The sequence below is a fragment of the Polypterus senegalus genome, chromosome 16, assembly GCF_016835505.1.
Source record: "Polypterus senegalus isolate Bchr_013 chromosome 16, ASM1683550v1, whole genome shotgun sequence".
Taxonomy (NCBI): Eukaryota; Metazoa; Chordata; class Cladistia; order Polypteriformes; family Polypteridae; genus Polypterus; species Polypterus senegalus.
In genome coordinates this window covers 96,359,286-96,378,359 of record NC_053169.1, presented here as the reverse complement: position 1 = coordinate 96,378,359, position 19,074 = coordinate 96,359,286, and the positions used below count along the sequence as shown (strand labels likewise).

General features: G+C 36.9%; 1 protein-coding gene across 4 annotated transcripts in view; it reads left to right on the top strand.

Annotated features, from left to right (window-relative positions):
• The window catches only part of LOC120516806 (bcl-2-associated transcription factor 1-like), a 41,263-nt gene that overhangs the window by 19,383 nt on the left and 2,806 nt on the right, over positions 1-19,074 (top strand). Inside the window, exons 7-11 of one of the 4 annotated variants that reach the window (XM_039738752.1) lie at positions 1,589-1,652; positions 1,749-1,912; positions 2,636-2,807; positions 12,508-12,660; positions 18,500-18,712. In XM_039738752.1, the coding sequence (XP_039594686.1) occupies positions 1,589-1,652; positions 1,749-1,912; positions 2,636-2,807; positions 12,508-12,660; positions 18,500-18,712 (766 nt within the window). Of the gene's footprint in view, positions 1-1,588; positions 1,653-1,748; positions 1,913-2,040; positions 2,188-2,635; positions 2,808-12,507; positions 12,661-18,499; positions 18,713-19,074 lie in introns of those variants that run through there. The other 3 variants (XR_005630921.1, XM_039738753.1, XM_039738755.1) reach the window with 3 other exon arrangements.

Genomic DNA, 19,074 nt, shown 5'->3' with positions numbered 1-19,074 from the left:
GACACGCTGGAGGGACTATGTCTCCCGGCTGGCCTGGGAACGCCTTGGGGTTCTCCCGGAAGAAGTGGCCTGGGAGAGGGAAGTCTGGGCCTCTCTGCTTAAGCTGCTGACCCCGCGACCCGATCTCGGATAAGCGGAAGAGGATGGATGGATGGATGGATAATTAGAGTGAGTTCAGAGTTCTTGGAGAGCTCTGCAGCATGAAATTAAAACCTAAGGCAAATTCATCACGGGGGGAGGAATCATCCTAACCAGTTGAACAAAGTACACTCTTAAAAAGATGTATGTTTGCTGCATTTCAGGTTTTCCTCCGCTATGTCATCCTCCACAGTTTTAACTCTATTAGTGAGTGCTAGTTTTCAGCTTGTTCCTAGTATTGTGAATTAGAGACCATTCTCAGTAATATATTAAAGTGGATTGGGCACTACTTGCAGGATTTTACTTAGATTACGTGCTTCTAAATGTCTAAGAAATGTTGCATACTTTTCAGTAGAATTAATTGGTCAGAAACCGTTTTGATGGGATCACATATCCTGAAAAAATCTGATCCTCTTGTAATTTTTTGAGTTTATTGTAAATATCAACTTAGTTTCTTTTACAGTGACACAAGCTAGTTTGTCCCATGCTGCAAAGAATTAGTTTGTCTTGTAACATGTTAAATTCCTGTTTATATTCCTTCCCAGCTGTTTATAGCAATTGCCAAAAAGTATTAAACATCTAGATTTGTTTACCACTCACTAATGTTCAGTTCTACGAATAACTTATATGGTGCTGTGTGTCACACCTTAATTCTGAGTTTAAAATACTATTCCAGCTTAAAATTGAGCTTCAGGAAATGAATAAAATAACCTTAATTATTGATATATGGGAAGTTGTATTGTGATAACATTTTTGGCCATATCACCCAACCATATATTCATATGTGTTAACCGAACATGTGCATACTACTGTCTGTGAGACCGCAAAAGCATACTGAGCGTCATTTAAAGTCTTGCCTCTAGATTGAATCAAACTTCGTTTAAGCTGCACAGGAGGCCAGTGCAAAGAACGTTGTTGTTTTTTTTTTTTTAGCATTATTTTTTAATAATAGACATTGGGGCTTTAGTGGGAGAAAAGGGTATGAGCGACCAAATCGTGGCATATGGCTTTACATATTAAACATAATGCTTATTTCTGTGCTGCGTGTCCTAAGAATTTACAGTGCGGCAAGTGTGGAAAAAGTACAACGTGCTGTTGCCGCTTGCCATTATATTTAGAGAGCAGTTATTCATGCTCTTGCAGTCATCTCAACATTGCCAGGAGAGAGAGCCAGCACTACTACTGCTGCCACCTCCATAGGTATTGCCACATTTATTGCTCACCATGAACAGTCATTCATTATAGCTGAACCTCTCATTTACGTATGAAAAGCATCAGAAGACTGAAATGCACTATTAAATTTGACTAAAGGATGCTACTTCATTTTGTAGCTATTTTCACTATTTGATATTCTTGATGGTCTAGTTGATGATTAGCTGTGTCTTATCCACCTAAACTCAATCATGGGGCATATACCTAACAAATAAAAACAAAAAACTTTAATCTGCAGGCGGATTGACATCTCCCCAAGTGCATTTAGGAAGGAGAGAATATCTAAAGAGGAAAGCCACAAGGTAAATTTTTAAATTTTGTTGCAGATACTGTTTATAGAGGCGAGGAAGACTTGATATTGTTTTGAACTTCTAAATACCTTGTTTATTTCTGTAAAGGGTGACAAAAAATCAAGATGTGATTCTGCTGATTTGAGACATGACATAGACCGCCGCCGTAAAGAGAGGAGCAGAGAGCGTGATCCCAGCCCATCTAGGAAGATGGATAAAATGGGAAAGGATTTCAAGGACTACAAAGGTTACAAGTCCTACAAAGATGACAGGTAGGTTCTTGTTGAGGTTTTCTTTCTCTTATCCCGATTCATTATTACTTATGTAATATTTGCACTTTAATAGTTTACCATTTTTTCTCATGCCAATATTTATATGCTTAAACATTTTGTTTTTACAGCAGTAATCTATTGTCTTACTTGCGACTTAAGTTGGATGAGGACAGTTGGGATTAGCAAACAAAAATGACAATAATAAACTATCAATAATCCTGTCGACAGCAAGGCATTGGACTTCATTGCAGTATACTACTGCTTTAACTTAATGTGTAAGAGCTGTGGTTTATAATGCTTGATATTGCAATGTTGTGTTTCTTTTCTTTGCTGAAGGTTTGATAATAAATTCTGTGATTATAATTGTTGATTGTATGAAAAGTGTCTGATTATGCTGCATCTTTTTTATTTTTGTTTTTCATGCTAGCAGTCTAGCAATCCTGCTAGCAGTCTAGCAATCTGTTCCATTATCTTGTAGTTATAAATTGTACAGCAGTAGGCGTCAATATTTTAAAAATATTTTTTTAAATGGAAATAAGTTTACCACTGCTGTATACTTTGTCCACTCGAGGTTATTCCTTTTTAATATTATGTAGCCTATCAGGAATCGTTTTTGTTTCAAAGGTTTAGGCAGTCGGGTAAAATTTTAAGGTTTGTCTTTTAACTGCTTGTGTTGAAGTCTGTCTTTGTATTTGTTTTTCTCCTCCCTACACTCATATCTAGCAAACGCAAAAGTACTGAGAGAGAGAATTCCAGGTCATCGTCATCTTCTTCATCCTCATCGTCCAAGGAAGACAAAGATAGCCGTAAAGAAAGAGAAGAGGAATATAAATCGCACCATGAGCAGAAAGAATATCTTGGTTATCAGGGTGGCAACAGAGCGAGAGGAGCCTTTGTAAGTGCAAATGAGGGATGCATTTTTACTGTGATCGAGGACAATTTTAAATGGTCATTATTTTAATGAAATAAGTTTAATTTCACTTTTACAGTATTTGGAATTTATAGGAAACAATGTATGATCCTGCTTTTATATTGTTTAACAGCAGGTCTTGAATATTTTTGTAATTTGTTTTACAGTTCATGTGTTTTTATTTTTATAGTTTAACTTGAGTATTTGAACGATGGTTAAGGGCATTGCATGTATTTGGACTTGTATTTAGTAAGTGGTGGTAGTTTCAGGTGGTTGCCATGATAATTTCTGGTACAAGTTAAATGAAAGTTATGTGATGTTCTTAATTTTATATCTACATTTTTTTTTCTGAAATATTAGTGACAGTGTGGCACAGTGGTAGCGCTGTTGCCTTGCAGTTAGGAGAGATGGATTCGCTTCCTGGGTTCTCCCTGCGTGGAGTTTGCATGTTCTCCCCGTGTCTGTGTGGGTTTCCTCCCACAGTCCAAAGACATGCAGGTTAGGTGCAGTGGCGATCCTAAATTGTCCCTGGTGTGTGTGCCCTGCGGTGGGCTGGCGCCCTGCCCGGGGTTTGTTTTCTGCCTTGCGCCCTGTGTTGGCTGGGATTGGCTCCAGCAGACCCCCCGTGACCCTGTAGTTAGGATATAGCAGGTTGGATAATGGATGGATGGATTAGTGGCAGATTACTAGATACATGTCCATTGCGCATATAGAAAAATGTGAATTGTAAAACCTTCTGGCAGTTAACATTTTAATTCTGATATATTAAACTATTGGCCTGGGCCCAGTAGTTGATTAGCATTGCAATGCACTTAAACAAGCTTAAAGACAGTTATCAGCAAAAACAAAATGGCCACATGATATATATTTTATGCACCCCAAATCAGCACAACATAAACGTGAAGGAGGAGGGTTTCCTCACAGAATGGTTGGTTGTAGCTCCTGAATTCTTGTGGACTGTAAATTCAGTATTGAGCTGATGTCATGGCATTGAGTTATGGGTTTTAATGGAACACCTCATTGTTTGCAGCAGCTCTCATGAATTGGGCACATTGTTTTACCTCTTATTTCACAGTAGTGCATATGTGTATTTGCTTGTAAGCAGTGACTTTAGAGATTGCATCTTGCCTGAAGAAGGGGCCTGAGTTGCCTCAAAAGCTTGCATATTGTAATCTTTTTAGTTAGCCAATAAAAGGTGTCATTTTGCTTGACTTTTCACTACATTCATAATGGCTCACACGGTACAACACCCTAGTACTAATTACATTTTTGAAATTTTGTGCATTAGATGTTGATGTAAACTTTCTAATGTATGTTTATTTTTACTAAATTACAGGCAAGTGAATCATCACTGCTACAATTAACGTAGTGATGTGCAACTTGGTACATGCAGACAGGAGAGAAGTCTCTGAAAAGGATACAACATTCTCATTGAGTTAGACACATCAGTATTTTTGCAAAGTATTGCACAACATATTTGATCCATATAGTTATTCACTAACAGTAAGAGTTCTCCAGCATTCTATAGTTATTGTATTCGTATATCATTAGTAAGCCATTAAAAAGCCAAGCACTTTGTTATGCACTTTTAATGAATGTTTGGTAACTCAGCACAAAACACACATGCAGAATCTGTATGGTCGAAATACATTAGCAAAAACATTTTATGTATGTGTTTTTTTTTTTTTTTTTTTTTCCATATTTCATTAGATATTTTTTTTTTTCTCCAAATCGCATGATTGATATATTGGCTGATTGCAAACTCTCACCCAACATCTTCTTTTTCTAAGCTTTATGGTAGTTGTGCTCCACTATACAAAGCTTTATGGTCCATTAGGGAAGTGCACGTGCCAGAACTTATGAGCAGTGATCAGCTCAGGTAGATTTCAGAAGCAGGAGAAAAGTCTAGAATATTGGATATTTAGAAGCAAGAGAGTGGGATATTGCAGTTTACATTAAAGAAATTGGAGTAATAAACTGAGAAAAGGGAATTTAGAGAATAATCCTGTGCATGGAGAGGAACAGAAGTTGTACAGTATGTTGTCCAGCTACGTTGGAAGTGTAGGAGCTATGGTGACAGACAAGGGTGTCTTCGGCAGAAAGTAAGAAAGTGTGCTATAATGAGCTCAGAACTTTTTTTATTAGTTTTTCGTTTGTTTAAATCTGACACACACTGCCCGAGTATGAAACATGAGTGAGCTTTTTAGTACAGCAGTTCACATTTTGAATTGGATAAAGAAACAAAAGAGAATCTGCATTTTCTACTTACTCCATTGTCACCTGGAGACCTACAAACAATTCTTGAGTTGCCCCTTTTCTGACGCACTGGGAGAGAGAAAAGCTTGAGTGCTTAGTTTTTCTTTAAAAAAAAAAATTGCTGTCATTTACAGATTTACTGAAATTTGTGGTTAAAGACGGATATAGAGAAAGTTCACCATTTAACTTGCCTGTGAAGTGTTCGAGCAGCTGAAGCAGCCTGGTTGCAAACACTCAAATGCAGAGCATCCAAACAGAGTTTAACACGCTTGTATGACTCTACTTCATCCATAACTGGTAAACCTAAAGTGGAGATTGGTTAAGGATAGCTGTATAACACAGTTGCCCAAACAGCCAAAGGTTGTCTTTTGACTTGTCTTCGTGATACAACAAAACAGTTCCAAGTTGCTGAGAAAGTTGAACTATAAAAAAAAGTGAGGTTTTAATTTTTATTGACTGATTTATTTTTTTTTTTTTAATTTACTAGGGGGCTCCACCCCCTGCTAGCTTCGCTCGCCCACCCCTGGGTTTGGTTTACTGGATATACAGTTTAAAGTGATTATTTTCATGGGAATTGTTAAATATGCATTATTTTCACTTTTACTTTAAAACTTTTGTAAAAACAATACTTGTCCTTTATTTCCAGCCCCGGGCGTGGTTTAATGTCTCTTGCAGGACATATAACGCTGCTCGCGTTGTGAAGGGGGTGCGGCTGAACGCATGCAAGGAGAAGCGGTCGGGTCATCTGCTGGCTTTCTACTGCTGGCGAGCTGTGTGTTTTGCTTGTCGTTTTAAGAACTGGGAGCAAGTTAGTGTCTCTCGTGGGACTTCATATTGTCTTCAGAGAAGATCACGTCTTGTCTCCCTCCCTTAGATTTTTTTTTTTATAATACAGAGAGAGCGATATGCTTTTTTTTAAATAGCTGGTGGGTTTGAGGTAATCTGTGGTTTATAGGTGTTATTTTTGCCATTATTGTCCTTTATTTCTACTTTTTGTTTTGATTATATTCTGTCCGTCCTTGGTGAACTGTGCAAGTAAAAGGAGGAAGAAGAATCTTTTGTCTTTATTTTTTTCATCACTTTTTGACTAGGAGCCACTACTATTATTGTAAAAAGCACCAGTACTTTTTATTTTTTTAATGTTGTTCTAGTGAATTGTATGCATTTTTACAATGCATTACTTTGTAAGTAATTTTGCCATATCTGGAATAAACCAGATAGTCTGTTTTTGAGCAGCTGTTTTTGTCTGTCTCAATTCTTATTCCAGAGTCTAAAAACTGTATAAAGGTGCCATTGCACAGGGTATCGCTATACAGTTAGTAGGCTCACCCTGATTTTAGAGCATATCAGAATATCACTTTGGCATTTCTTTTAATACTAATGTCAAATGAGAGAATGTGAATTTTTAGATTTTTTCTTAATTAAGATCTGTCTGTACTGGACTTATTTCTTAGTGCCATTAAGATTTTTTTTTTTCAGTGTCTCCATGATGGGACAGTTAACTTCGTAAGCTGGAATGTTAAAGGCCTGAATCACGAATTAAAGAGAAAGAAAGTACTTTCTCACCTAACAGGTCTAAATGCTAAAATAGTATTTTTACAGGAAACCCACTTACTAAGTAAGGATCAGTTCCGGCTGCAAAAAGACTGGACTGGCCAAATGTTCCATTCTAGTTTTACAAAGAAAACTAGAGGGGTGGGAATTCTCATACATAGAACAGTACCATTTGTAGCATCAGATGTAGTATTGGATCCTGAAGGGAGATATGTGATGGTCATGGGAGACTTATCTAACTGTAAAATGATTTTGATAAATGTTTATGCACCTAATGTTGATGATAAGGAATTTATACAAAATTTATTTGCATCCATTCCCAATCTGAACACTCATAAACTTATAATGGCTGGGGACTTTAATTGTGTTCTAAATCCACTTTTAGATAAGACTTCCTCCACAGGGGAGCGGCAACTAACACCGCAAAGATAATTACAAAGTTTATAACTGATCACAACTTATCAGATCCCTGGAGGTTTTTAAACCCAAATTCAAGAACATATTCTTTCTACTCACCAGTACATCATTGCTACTCAAGGATTGATTACTTCTTTATAGATAATAACTTCTTGCCTAAGATTAAATCTTGTAAATACGATGCTATTGTTATTTCAGACCATGCTCCGATGATCTTGGAGCTGAAATTACTAAGCCCCATACACTCACCCGCAGATGGCGTCTCAATCCGCTTCTATTAGCTGACGAGAATTGTACTGAATTTATATCCAAACAAATTGAATTCTTTCTAGAGACAAATACATCCCCTGAGATCTCTGCAGGAATACTCTGGGAAACTCTTAAGGCCTTCTTAAGAGGACAGATTATCTCATATCTTTCCCACAGAAATAAATCCGAGCGAAGAAAGTAGCAGAGATAAAAGCGAAATTACTAAAATAGATGAAGAACATGCCAGACTACCAAGCGAGACTCTACATAAGAGGAGGCAGGCTCTACATTCAGAATTAAACCTCTTGACAACTAAAGAAACCGAACAACTAATTTACAAATCCAGACATCATTATTATGAACATGGAGAAAGCTAATAAGCTTTTAGCGCAACAAATTCACAAGCAAGATGTGCATAACGCAATCTCGTAATTACTAACACGAATGGAGATAAAATCATCGAACACAAAAATATAATGTACACTTTTAGAGACTACTATAAATCCCTATATACTACTGAGTTTAAAGAAGACAATATACAATCTAATGCATTTCTGGATAAATTACAGATACCACAAATTGACGCTATTAGTGTGGAGGAGCTCGATAAACCTCTGTCATTATCAGAATTACTGGATGCTATAAAGTCACTCCAAGGTGGAAAAGCAGCAGGCCCTGACGGCTACCCTGCAGAGTTTTACAAGAAATTCTCCGCTCAGCTAGCTCCCTCCTATTAGCAACATTTACAGAAGCCAGAGATAACCAATCTCTTCCACAAACCTTTCGCCAAGCACTAATCACTGTCTTTCCAAAACAAAATAAGGACTTATTACAATGTGCATCATACAGACCAATTTCACTTCTGAATAACGACGTTAAAATACTCTCTAAAATCATAGCTAGAAGGATGGAGAAAGTGCTCCCCTCAGTAATATCACAAGACCAAACTGGATTTATTAGGGGCCGACACTTATCTTCAAATCTTCGACGCCTGTTTAATGTAATATACTCACCAACTAAATCAAACACCCCAGAAATATTATTATCATTGGATGCAGAAAAAGCATTCGACATGATTGAATGGAAATACCTTTTACTATTTTGGAGAAGTTTGGGTTTGGCCCGAACATTTGTGCATGGATTAAATTACTGTATACTAACCCAGAAGCTTCAGTTTGCATCAATAACATTTGCTCAGACTACTTTAAACTAGAGCGTGGCACAAGACAAGGATGCCCTTTGTCACCACTGCTGTTTGCAATTGCCATTGAACCACTGGCAATACATTGTCGAAATACTGATCAGATAAAGGGGATTAGCAGAGAAGGACTGGAACAGAAAATCTCATTATATGCAGATGACATGGTACTGTATATATCGGACCCAGAAAATTCTGTGCCTGCAGTCTTAGCAGCACTCACAGAATTTCAAAAGCTCTCTGGTCTCAGAATTAATCTGAATAAAAGTGTACTCTTTCCGTGAATTCGCAAGCATATAATATTAGATTAGACACCCTTCCTTTTATCATTGCAGAACAGTTTAAATACCTCGGGGTAAACATCACAAGTAAACATAAAGCTCTTTATCAACAAAATTTCGTCGTCTGCATGGAAAAAATTAAACAAGACTTGCATAGATGGTCAACCCTTCATCTCACACTAGCTGGAAGAATTAACACTGTTAAGATGAATATTCTTCCTAAGCTCCTTTTTTTATTTCAAAACATACCAATATACATTAATAAATCGTTCTTTAAGCAATTAGATTCAACAATAACCTCATTTATTTGGAATTCTAAACATCCACGCATCAAAAGAGCGACCTACAAAGACAAAAGGCAGAAGGCGGTATGGCTCTACCTAACTTCCAGTTTTATTACTGGGCGCAAATATACAGTCGATAAGAACCTGGACACAAATAGAAGAACATACACAGGCATGGACCGCAATAGAAGTAAAATCCTGCAGTACTTCTTTGTATTCCTTGCTTTGTGCTCCAATAAACACACGTTATCGGCAATACACTAATAACCCAATTGTGCTCCACTCACTTAGAATCTGGAACCAATGTAGAAAGCATTTTAAGACGGAGAAGCTTCTTTCTGTGGCACCCTGCAAAAGAACCACCTCTTTCAACCCTCACAAACATATGCAGTTTTAATATCTGGAAAAATTTGGAATTAACTTGCTTAGAGATCTTTATATAGACAACGTCTTTGCATCCTATGAACAATTACATTCCAAATTTAACATTCCAGCTACAAATTTCTTTCACTATCTTCAAATCAGGAACTTTGTTAAACAGAACCTTCCAGATTTTCCTCATCTTGCACCCTCATCCACGCTGGAAAAATTATTGCTCAATTTCAAGGAGTTAGACTCCATCTCTACAATATATAAAATCCTTTTACAATCCCTTCCTTTCAAAGATCCAAGAGGACACTGGGAAAATGACCTCTCAATTAATATATCAGAAAAGGAGTGGAAAGTAGCAATGCAGAGAATTCACTCAAGCTCCATATGCAAAGCATACAATTATACAACTCAAAATTATATATCGAGCACATCTGTCTCACTAAAACTCTCAAAATGTTTCCAGGGCATGATCCAACCTGTGAACGCTGCAAAAGCCCCAGCCTCACTAGGTCACATGTTCTGGGCCTGCACCAAATTAACATTATTCTGGACAAAAATTTTTAATTACCTCTCAGACAGTCTTGGACTCACAATCCCTCCTAACCCATTAACAGCTGTGTTTGGGGTTCTTCCAGAGGGTCTTAAAGTGGAGAAAGACAAACAAATTGTGATTGCATTCACTACACTGTTGGCACGCAGACTTATTCTGATAAACTGGAAGAACCCAAACTCTCCTCTTTAAGTCAGTGGGAAACTGATGTGTTATATTATTTAAAATTGGAAAAAATCAAATACTCAGTTAGAGGATCTGTGCAGACTTTTTCAAAACATGGCAGGATCTAATCAGTAATATTTTGAAATGATTTATAAAGCACAGAGAATTTGTTGATTTAGGTATTTTTAAAAGCCTTAAATTTTACACCGTTTGGCTTGCTCTCTCTCTCAAGGGTGGGGATCGATCTGTTCTTAGCATAATTCTTTTTTTTTTTTTTTTTTGTAAAAATTGATTGCTATGTATTGATTGTAATAAAATTAATAAAAAAAAAAAGTTTTTTTTAAATAGTGATGTCTGTATATACTTAAGTTTATTAGAAATGCGTTGAATATTTCATATGTTAAGCAGTTAGTACATGCATTATTTGCATTGCTTTATTTAATATATTTGATTATGTCCCTCTTTCATTTAAATAGTAAAAATATGAACTTTTCAGTTGGCATGTATCCAGTGTCAGGTTCCAGGGGGTGTCCTTTTTTGGGTTGCAGTGTTCCGTGAAACGGATCTCAAAATTATTTGCATCCTCTCTAATGTGCTAGATATATTTCTGTACTGTGAATTTGTGATCGATCAAGCAAAAGATTGGCATTAACCCTGAATGGACAACAGGTCTTCACAGGGCACGCAGAGGCACCTACAGTACCAGCATTCATTCATCTGGTTCCTGTTTACAGTTCCAATTTCTATAAGTCATTTTAGAAACGAAATAGATCACCTTTGTCTACAGCAGTCTGATTATAGTTTATTTTTGCAAAAACCAAAGGACAGTTCACATTTTTAGCAGACTGTTTGAATTCCAAGGAGACACCGCCGTACACCGGTGGTTGAGGTTGCTGATGTTCAATCCTAGGTGGGCACATTCTTCAGTCTATGTCTGTATTTGTGTGTGGTCCTTTTGGTTTTTGTTGCAGATACCTGTCTGTTAGGTTAACTAGTACTTTAAATTGTGCCTGTTGCAGTTGAAATATGGCTTTAGCTTGTCTCATAAACATGTAATTTAATTTAAGAAGGCATAAAAATGGATGCTTAAGTATACAGTTTGCGATTCACCACTCATTGTATGAGAGTTAAACATGCTTATAACATGCACAGAGTTCAACTACTTAAGTATTGTAGGTACTGCTTTGTTAGTTATGAAATATTTTTTGAAAGTGACAGTTACAAACCTACAGTGCTGCATATTTACATTTATCTGCACAAGATAAGGTATCGGTTCCTTTTATGCAGACGTTTTTTGAATTATTTAGCAAGTATGTCAGGTACTGCTGTATCAGTCGGATACTTGTATATCTTTTATGTGCTCACTTGTTTGTGTTTGGTGTGTGTTATTCATGTTGCATCATGCCTCTGTGTGTGTATAGACATGTAGCGCAACATCGTTATGAGCGAAATCATTATAAATGTGCATACACTGAAGTCAGCATCTGTGCAGAAAAAAATTGTTTTTCTTCAATTAAAGGTTAGATTTTTTTTTTGTTTTGAAATATGTTAGGATATAGCGGGTTGGAAAAAGACTGACTGAATATTAGTGGAGGGCAGTCTAGTTGTACTTTATCTTCTGGTGTGTGAGTAATGCAATAAACAGCAATATTTTGAAAGTGGTGCCGGGTTCATGCAGTGGTTAGTGCTGTCTTCTGTTGGCTCCTCATTCCTCAAAGACTCTTGTCTGTGAGAAACGTTGACAATTTTTTCCTCACTTTTGTGTTGGTGTTCCTCTGGTTTTCTCAGTCACCCATTCGGAAGACTTGCATATCAGGTTTATTTGTGATTGTAAATTCCACACACTTGGGTGCATGTGCACATGAGTGTTTCCTGTGATGGACTGGTGCATCTGGTGACTGCCTTGCTCTTGATACAGTTAATATAGGCACTGACTCTATACAGCTGTGGCGCTGTTAAAATGTTGTTAGCATTATTTTATATTCAACTAATTTGCATTTTAAAATTTTTATGCTAAAATGAAATAACCATTTCAGTTATATTCAATGTTATGCAGTACCTTATTTGCTTTTTACAAAACACGTATTCAAGTATATTAGAGCTAGATGCAAGCAAGTTGTCATGTTAATATTTGAAGTGGTTGGCATTGAAGGTGGCTAACAACAAATAGATTATACAAGCTTGAGATTGTTTAAGCTGTGTTTTTGCTACAGAATAGCTTGTTACAAGCAGCAGTGTAGTAAGACTCCTTTCCCCAGTGTTCATTTTATTTAAACAAGGAGGGTTGTGAACTTTGTAAAAGGTTTCACAAATTCCACTTAACAGTAGTTTTGTGTTTTCCTTATTTTATGTGCTTCAGCAATTCCGCATAAGAGGTGGACGAGGCCGAGGGAGAGGCGTCTTTACTGGGCCAACTCCTGGACCTAGTAATCTGAATGTACCTTTCCAGAAGAGAACGAAGGAGGAGGAATGGGATCCAGAATATACTCCCAAAAGCAAGAAATATTTTCTGGTGTGTAGCATTTCTAGTATTCTATCTGTAGGTTGCTAGAACACCTTTTATGCATATATTTTTTTTCCACTTTCTTAAACCAACTTTACAAATCTCACTTCTTAGTCTTTGCCCAAGTTGGCTGTTAATGTGCCTATACCTCCATTTGCTACTATGGGGTAGGCAGTTGCCTTTGATTACAAATAATTTGCCAGCCAGCAAAGTAGTAATGTAAATGCATGTGTGTAAACTTTTATATACACACACATTTAGTACACAACTGAGCTTGAGGTGATTGTATATTTTATTATTGCATGCGTCCGTGGTGTTGGTATTGCGTATTGGGCTGTCAGGCAGGTTATTTTGGGAGTGTATTTTGGTTCTTGTTTAGCCTAACAGGAATATTGTCATTTGACACAAAAGTTCAGCTTTATTTTGCTGGAAAGTCCACCAAACGTGACACATTTTAAATGTATTAAATAATTAATGAATAATTTACTGATTAGCAAAAGTAACATTTTCTTAACATCCCCAAATGCAAACCTGATTAAAGATGTGTGCTGAACTGAAGTGAGCAGTTCATAAGGGTTATACCTAAGTGACAGCTTGGATCTGGGAGATTTCTACATAGATGATCCTTCAAAAATTTTGTTCTTTTTCTTAGACATACTGAAATCCTATAAGAAGTTACCCGTGCTCATTGAGGCTGTTCAAATTGCTAGATACAGGAAATTCAATGAGTTTGGCACATGTTTACCAAAGGAAATTGCATTGTTATTTAAATACATTCAAACATCTTCTGATTTGTTTAAAAGGTTCAACCTCGTGAGAGGTAGTGCCCTATCCTGACAGCATTGAGTGCAAGGTGGGAGCCATACAGTCCATCACAGACCTACTTATGCACACACTGTCCTTTATTTATATGTGTTTAATTTGGTGTTATAGTTAATACAACATGAGCAGAAATTATACTAATTATAGATTGATTAATTATACTAATAAAGACACTGTTTCAACTTCTGTAGCATTTTTATTGCTGGCAGCTTCTGGTATTTTGTAAATGTACTAGAGTAAAAGACAAGAAGTTTCTAATTCAGATTTTTCACATAGAACTGAGATGATTTCTGATATAATAGGCATCCTGTGGTGACCATTGCTGTACAAAAAACTTATCAGTTGTCTATGAAGAAATCTTCTGCTGCTTGTGTTGAATATTACACATGTCAAGTCATCCAGCCATATGCTATTAATGTCACAAACACTTGTACATTTACTAAAATAATTGAAAGTTGAAACCCTCTTATGAACAAAAATGTGAAATATGCGTAATTTCAAAATTGCATAACGAGTAGTGGGGCTAATGACCTTTTTTGGTTATTGCAGTTATGTGATTGGATTGAATTAGAATGTTATTGAGAAGAATATACAAAAACTTGAAATTGCTAGCTATCTCTGCACCATTCCCCTTAATAGGAACAGGAGAAAGGCTTTTTTCCCTCCTACCTGTTTTTGAAATTTCCAGTTTTCTTAGCTTTACTGGTATTAGAAGAATGGTGAATTTCATGGTACCCTAATACCAGGTCCTTTAGATCATCATAATTGGATAATTTATTATTGATAAAGTCTACTACTACATTTTTGTCAGTCAGTCAGTCAGTCAGAAAGAAGGAATTCCAGGTGTGCCTAGCCACAGTATAAAATAGAAATCTTAAGAACACAAACTGGGTGGTTCATTTTAGGATAAACACTAATGACATTCTGCTTTCAGCTTTGATGAACTGAGTTTTTCTGTCAGAAAATCAAATCTTACTACAGTGTTTTGCTTTCAAATCCCAAACTAGTAAATTTATAGATAACTTAAATTTTTTTACTGTTTTATGCTCTTCTTTAGTCAAACAAGTATTCTAGCATAGTATTTCTATTGTGTTTATATATAAAAAAAAAAATCAGCTTGGATGACAAGAGAAATGTATTCTTCATTGACCGGTCACAGGGGTGAACACATTGGCATGTATTAAATGTGACCTAGATGGTGGTGGTACATTTGTGTCATTGCCATTCTCTTAAAGCACTGCCTTATGATTGATTAAAGGAAGGCTGCCTAATAGCTTTTGAGAAAGGTTTCCTTATCTGTAGAGGAGTGAAGAGCTACGTGGATTGTCCATATAAGGATATGGTCTGGAACACTGGCACCGTTGATACCTATGGTTTGGGGAGTATTGTGCTACATTCACGTACTATTGGGCAAATGAGAATTTGAGTCAGAAATTTCATGGAAACTTCATAAGAATTAGGGGGAAACAAAGCCATCCGAATTCTCTGAATTGTAACATAAAGTTGACCTTTCATCTCAGTTTGTATAAACTAAAAAATATATAATATGGGCGGCCAGAAATGGCATGTTTGTGGCCGTATTACATTTCTAATTTTTCTAACTTTTTACGACACTTGTGATTACTGTTGTGTACTTCCAGTTTAATGGTAGACTTTGAACTCCACCCAGTTGACTTATATTTAAAGTAGTCCTGAAGTGATATCTTCCCCGAGTCCAGCACTACATGGGAATCAGTAGAGTGGATTGACTGAAATGAAGACAAGGAATTGAATGGCTGTCATCCTTAATGTTATGTAGAAATTGCCCTCATTCTTAGAATTCCTAAGGTTTCTGGTGACATTTTGTTTATGTCGTTAGTCTGTATACTGGTCTGACTGAAGTCACTAACGTAAGGCGTTAGTGTTGTAGGACTTAAATAGCTGTTACTGTAACAGTTGAAATCTTCCTTGGTTTATAATAAGATGTCATCCCATATCAGAGTACAGGGATGGTAGCTTTGAGATCTTGTATATAATTGAGTGTTGAAGGTCAGCTAGGTATTCTGATGTCCACTGTGGCAGTTCAGATGTTGGGGAAAAAATACAGTGGTGTGAAAAACTATTTGCCCCCTTCCTGATTTCTTATTTTTTTGCATGTTTGTCACACAAAATGTTTCTGATCATCAAACACATTTAACCATTAGTCAAATATAACACAAGTAAATACAAAATGCAGTTTTTAAATGATGGTTTTATTATTTAGGGAGAAAAAAAATCCAAACCTACATGGCCCTGTGTGAAAAAGTAATTGCCCCCTTGTTAAAAAATGACCTAACTGCGGTGTATCACACCTGAGTTCAATTTCTGTAGCCACCCCCAGGCCTGATTACTGCCACACCTGTTTCAATCAAGAAATCACTTAAATAGGAGCTGCCTGACACAGAGAAGTAGACCAAAAGCACCTCAAAAGCTACACATCATGCCAAGATCCAAAGAAATTCAGGAACAAATGAGAACAGAAGTAATTGAGATCTATCAGTCTGGTAAAGGTTATAAAGCCATTTCTAAAGCCTTGGGACTCCAGCGAACCACAGTGAGAGCCATTATCCACAAATGGCAAAAACATGGAACAGTGGTGAACCTTCCCAAGAGTGCCGGCCGACCAAAATTACCCCAAGAACGCAGAGACGACTCATCCGAGAGGTCACAAAAGACCCCAGGACAACGTCTGAAGAACTGCAGGTCATTTGCCTCAATTAAGGTCAGTGTTCACGACTCCACCATAAGAAAGAGACTGGGCAAAAACGGCCTGCATGGCAGATTTCCAAGACACAAACCACTGTTAAGCAAAAAGAACATTAGGGCTCATCTCAATTTTGCTAAGAAACATCTCAATGATTGCCAAGGCTTTTGGGAAAATACCTTGTCGACTGATGAGACAAAAGTTGAACTTTTTGGAAGGCAAATGTCCTGTTACATGTGGCGTAAAAGGAACACAGCATTTCAGAAAAAGAACATCATACCAACAGTAAAATATGGTGGTGGTAGTGTGATGGTCTGGGGTTGTTTTGCTGCTTCAGGACCTGGAAGGCTTGCTGTGATAGATGGAACCATGAATTCTACTGTTTACCAAAAAATCCTGAAGGAGAATGTCCGGCCATCTGTTCGTCAACTCAAGCTGAAGCGATCTTGGGTGCCGCAACAGGACAATGACCCAAAACACACCAGCAAATCCACCTCTTAATGGCTGAAGAAAAACAAAATGAAGACTTTGGAGTGGCCTAGTCAAAGTCCTGACCTGAATCCAATTGAGATGCTATGGCATGACCTTAAAAAGGCGGTTCATGCTAGAAAACCCTCAAATAAAGCTGAATTACAACAATTCTGCAAAGATGAGTGGGCCAAAATTCCTCCAGAGCGCTGTAAAAGACTCATTGCAAGTTATCGCAAGCGCTTGATTGCAGTTATTGCTGCTAAGGGTGGCCCAACCAGTTATTAGGTTCAGGGGGCAATTACTTTTCACACAGGGCCATGTAGGTTTGGATTTTTTTTTCTCCCTAAATAATAAAAACCATCATTTAAAAACTGCATTTTGTGTTTACTTGTGTTATATTTGACTAATGGTTAATTGTGTTTGATGATCAGAAACATTTTGTGTGACAAACCTGCAAAAGAATAAGAAATCGGGAAGGGGGCAAATAGTTTTTCACACCACTGTAAAAGTGTTTTGCACTTGGGAAGCAAGTTGTTTGTAGCAAAGATGTAAAATTAACATGAGAGTAGCAGAGTGTACTTCATAGTAGTTCTGCAACCACAACTTCGTTCTTAGTACCGGCATCTCAGAATTTTGAGTACCGGAAGTAAACACCAGCTTTCCTCGAGATTGTATGGGATGCAAGCAAACACACACACACACACAAAAACGCATCATGTTTAGTATATGCTGCGCCACTTTTGCTATTGGTCACTCTGATTAATATTCTGCATCACTGTTAAATGCAACAATTATAAAACGGCAGGTACATAAATATAATAGTCAGTAACCTGTGTGTCATTTTCTTTCGTCAGCTTGGTCTTCCTGTTGTGGGCTTGACAGTAGGCACCAAAAGGCTTTTTGGGTTTTTTGTTGTGTTGGGTTTTTTTTTTTCGCCCTTTCAATTTCATCTGTTTTCTGGAAAGGATAATAACCTTTGATTTAAAGGCAAAGAAGTGGTTGTAATTTTTTGTTAATTTGATCTTCCACCTTGTGCAGTTTACATGTAATCTCTCTCGCCCTGTAAGAGTTTAGAGGTGGTTCATGGTCGCATAAGTGACTTCCTGAATAAATGTATTATAGAATTTGATAATCTAAAACACCATCTGCTTTTCAGTGGCAGTGCCAGAAGTCTCTTTTAAACATTACATTACTTCAGGACCTCATTTAATGTAGCCCACGTTTGCCAAGTTAAAATCTTATAGTCAATTTTTGCATATGCTATTTTGGCAAATCGTATCCAAAGGTTTAATACCTTTCTTATAACTGATTATGTCAACACTGATTCATTAGCTGATTTATTTTCCTTCTAATATTACTGTTTCACTCATAGCTTGTTGGTATCCTTTTACATGATGAGGGTAGGTGCTTTGTTTTGGTAGCTTAAAAAAAAAAAACGCACACTTCATGGCCTGCCCCTCCCAGTATGGTAAGTTGTGTTACTGTGTAGTCATCCTGTAAGGTCAGTTTAGATAATGTCAGTGGCACTAAACTGGTTTTTAGATAGTTGCTTGCTGATAGTTTTCCTACATTATAAAACAAATAGCAATGCAGCTTAGTTTGTCTGGCATGCAGCAACTAGAGTTTGAGTTCCTTAAGCAGCATGGTACGTGAAGTAAAGTATCACTGCAGTGAATTTTGCCTTTCTGCTTTAGTTTTAGAGATGTGCTTACTTCTATATATTTGCAAATAGACATTTTGGTAAAAATGTTACTTTTGAAATGAATATGAGAATTGAAAATATTCAATTGTCAACTTATTTCCTCTAAACATTTATTTCATATTTCACGGTAGCACGATGACAGAGATGATGGCGTTGACTACTGGGCAAAAAGAGGACGGGGACGTGGCACATTTCAGCGTGGCAGAGGGCGATTCACTTTCAAAAAGTCTGGCAGCAGTCCCAAATGGACGCATGATAAATATCAGTGTGAGGGAAATGTGGAGGAAGAAGATGAGGATGTAGAAAACAATGAAGAACGGAAGGACAAGCGCAAAGAAGAGAAGGTAGAAAAAATTACCAAGATTAGTGAATATAGCAATGGCTGTAACCACTAATAATAATGATTGTGACAGTAATGTGGTGCTGTTGCCTTTTGGTTTTTGAAAAAAGAAAAAAAAAAGCAAGTATGATATAATAGCATTCTATACATTTTTAGGAGAAACATCACATAGTATGTTTATGTGTAACATGGAGTTTAATGTGTAAGGGGCTTTGCTTAAAATTCTGGTACAAGTTTCTGTGGTATTACTGGAAAGGGAGTATTTTTCATTAATGTTATGAGTCAATAAATAATAGGTAGCTAGTAATAAATCTTGACTACACTTGCTTACACTGGAAATTGTTGAAGATGAAATTTTCCTCATGA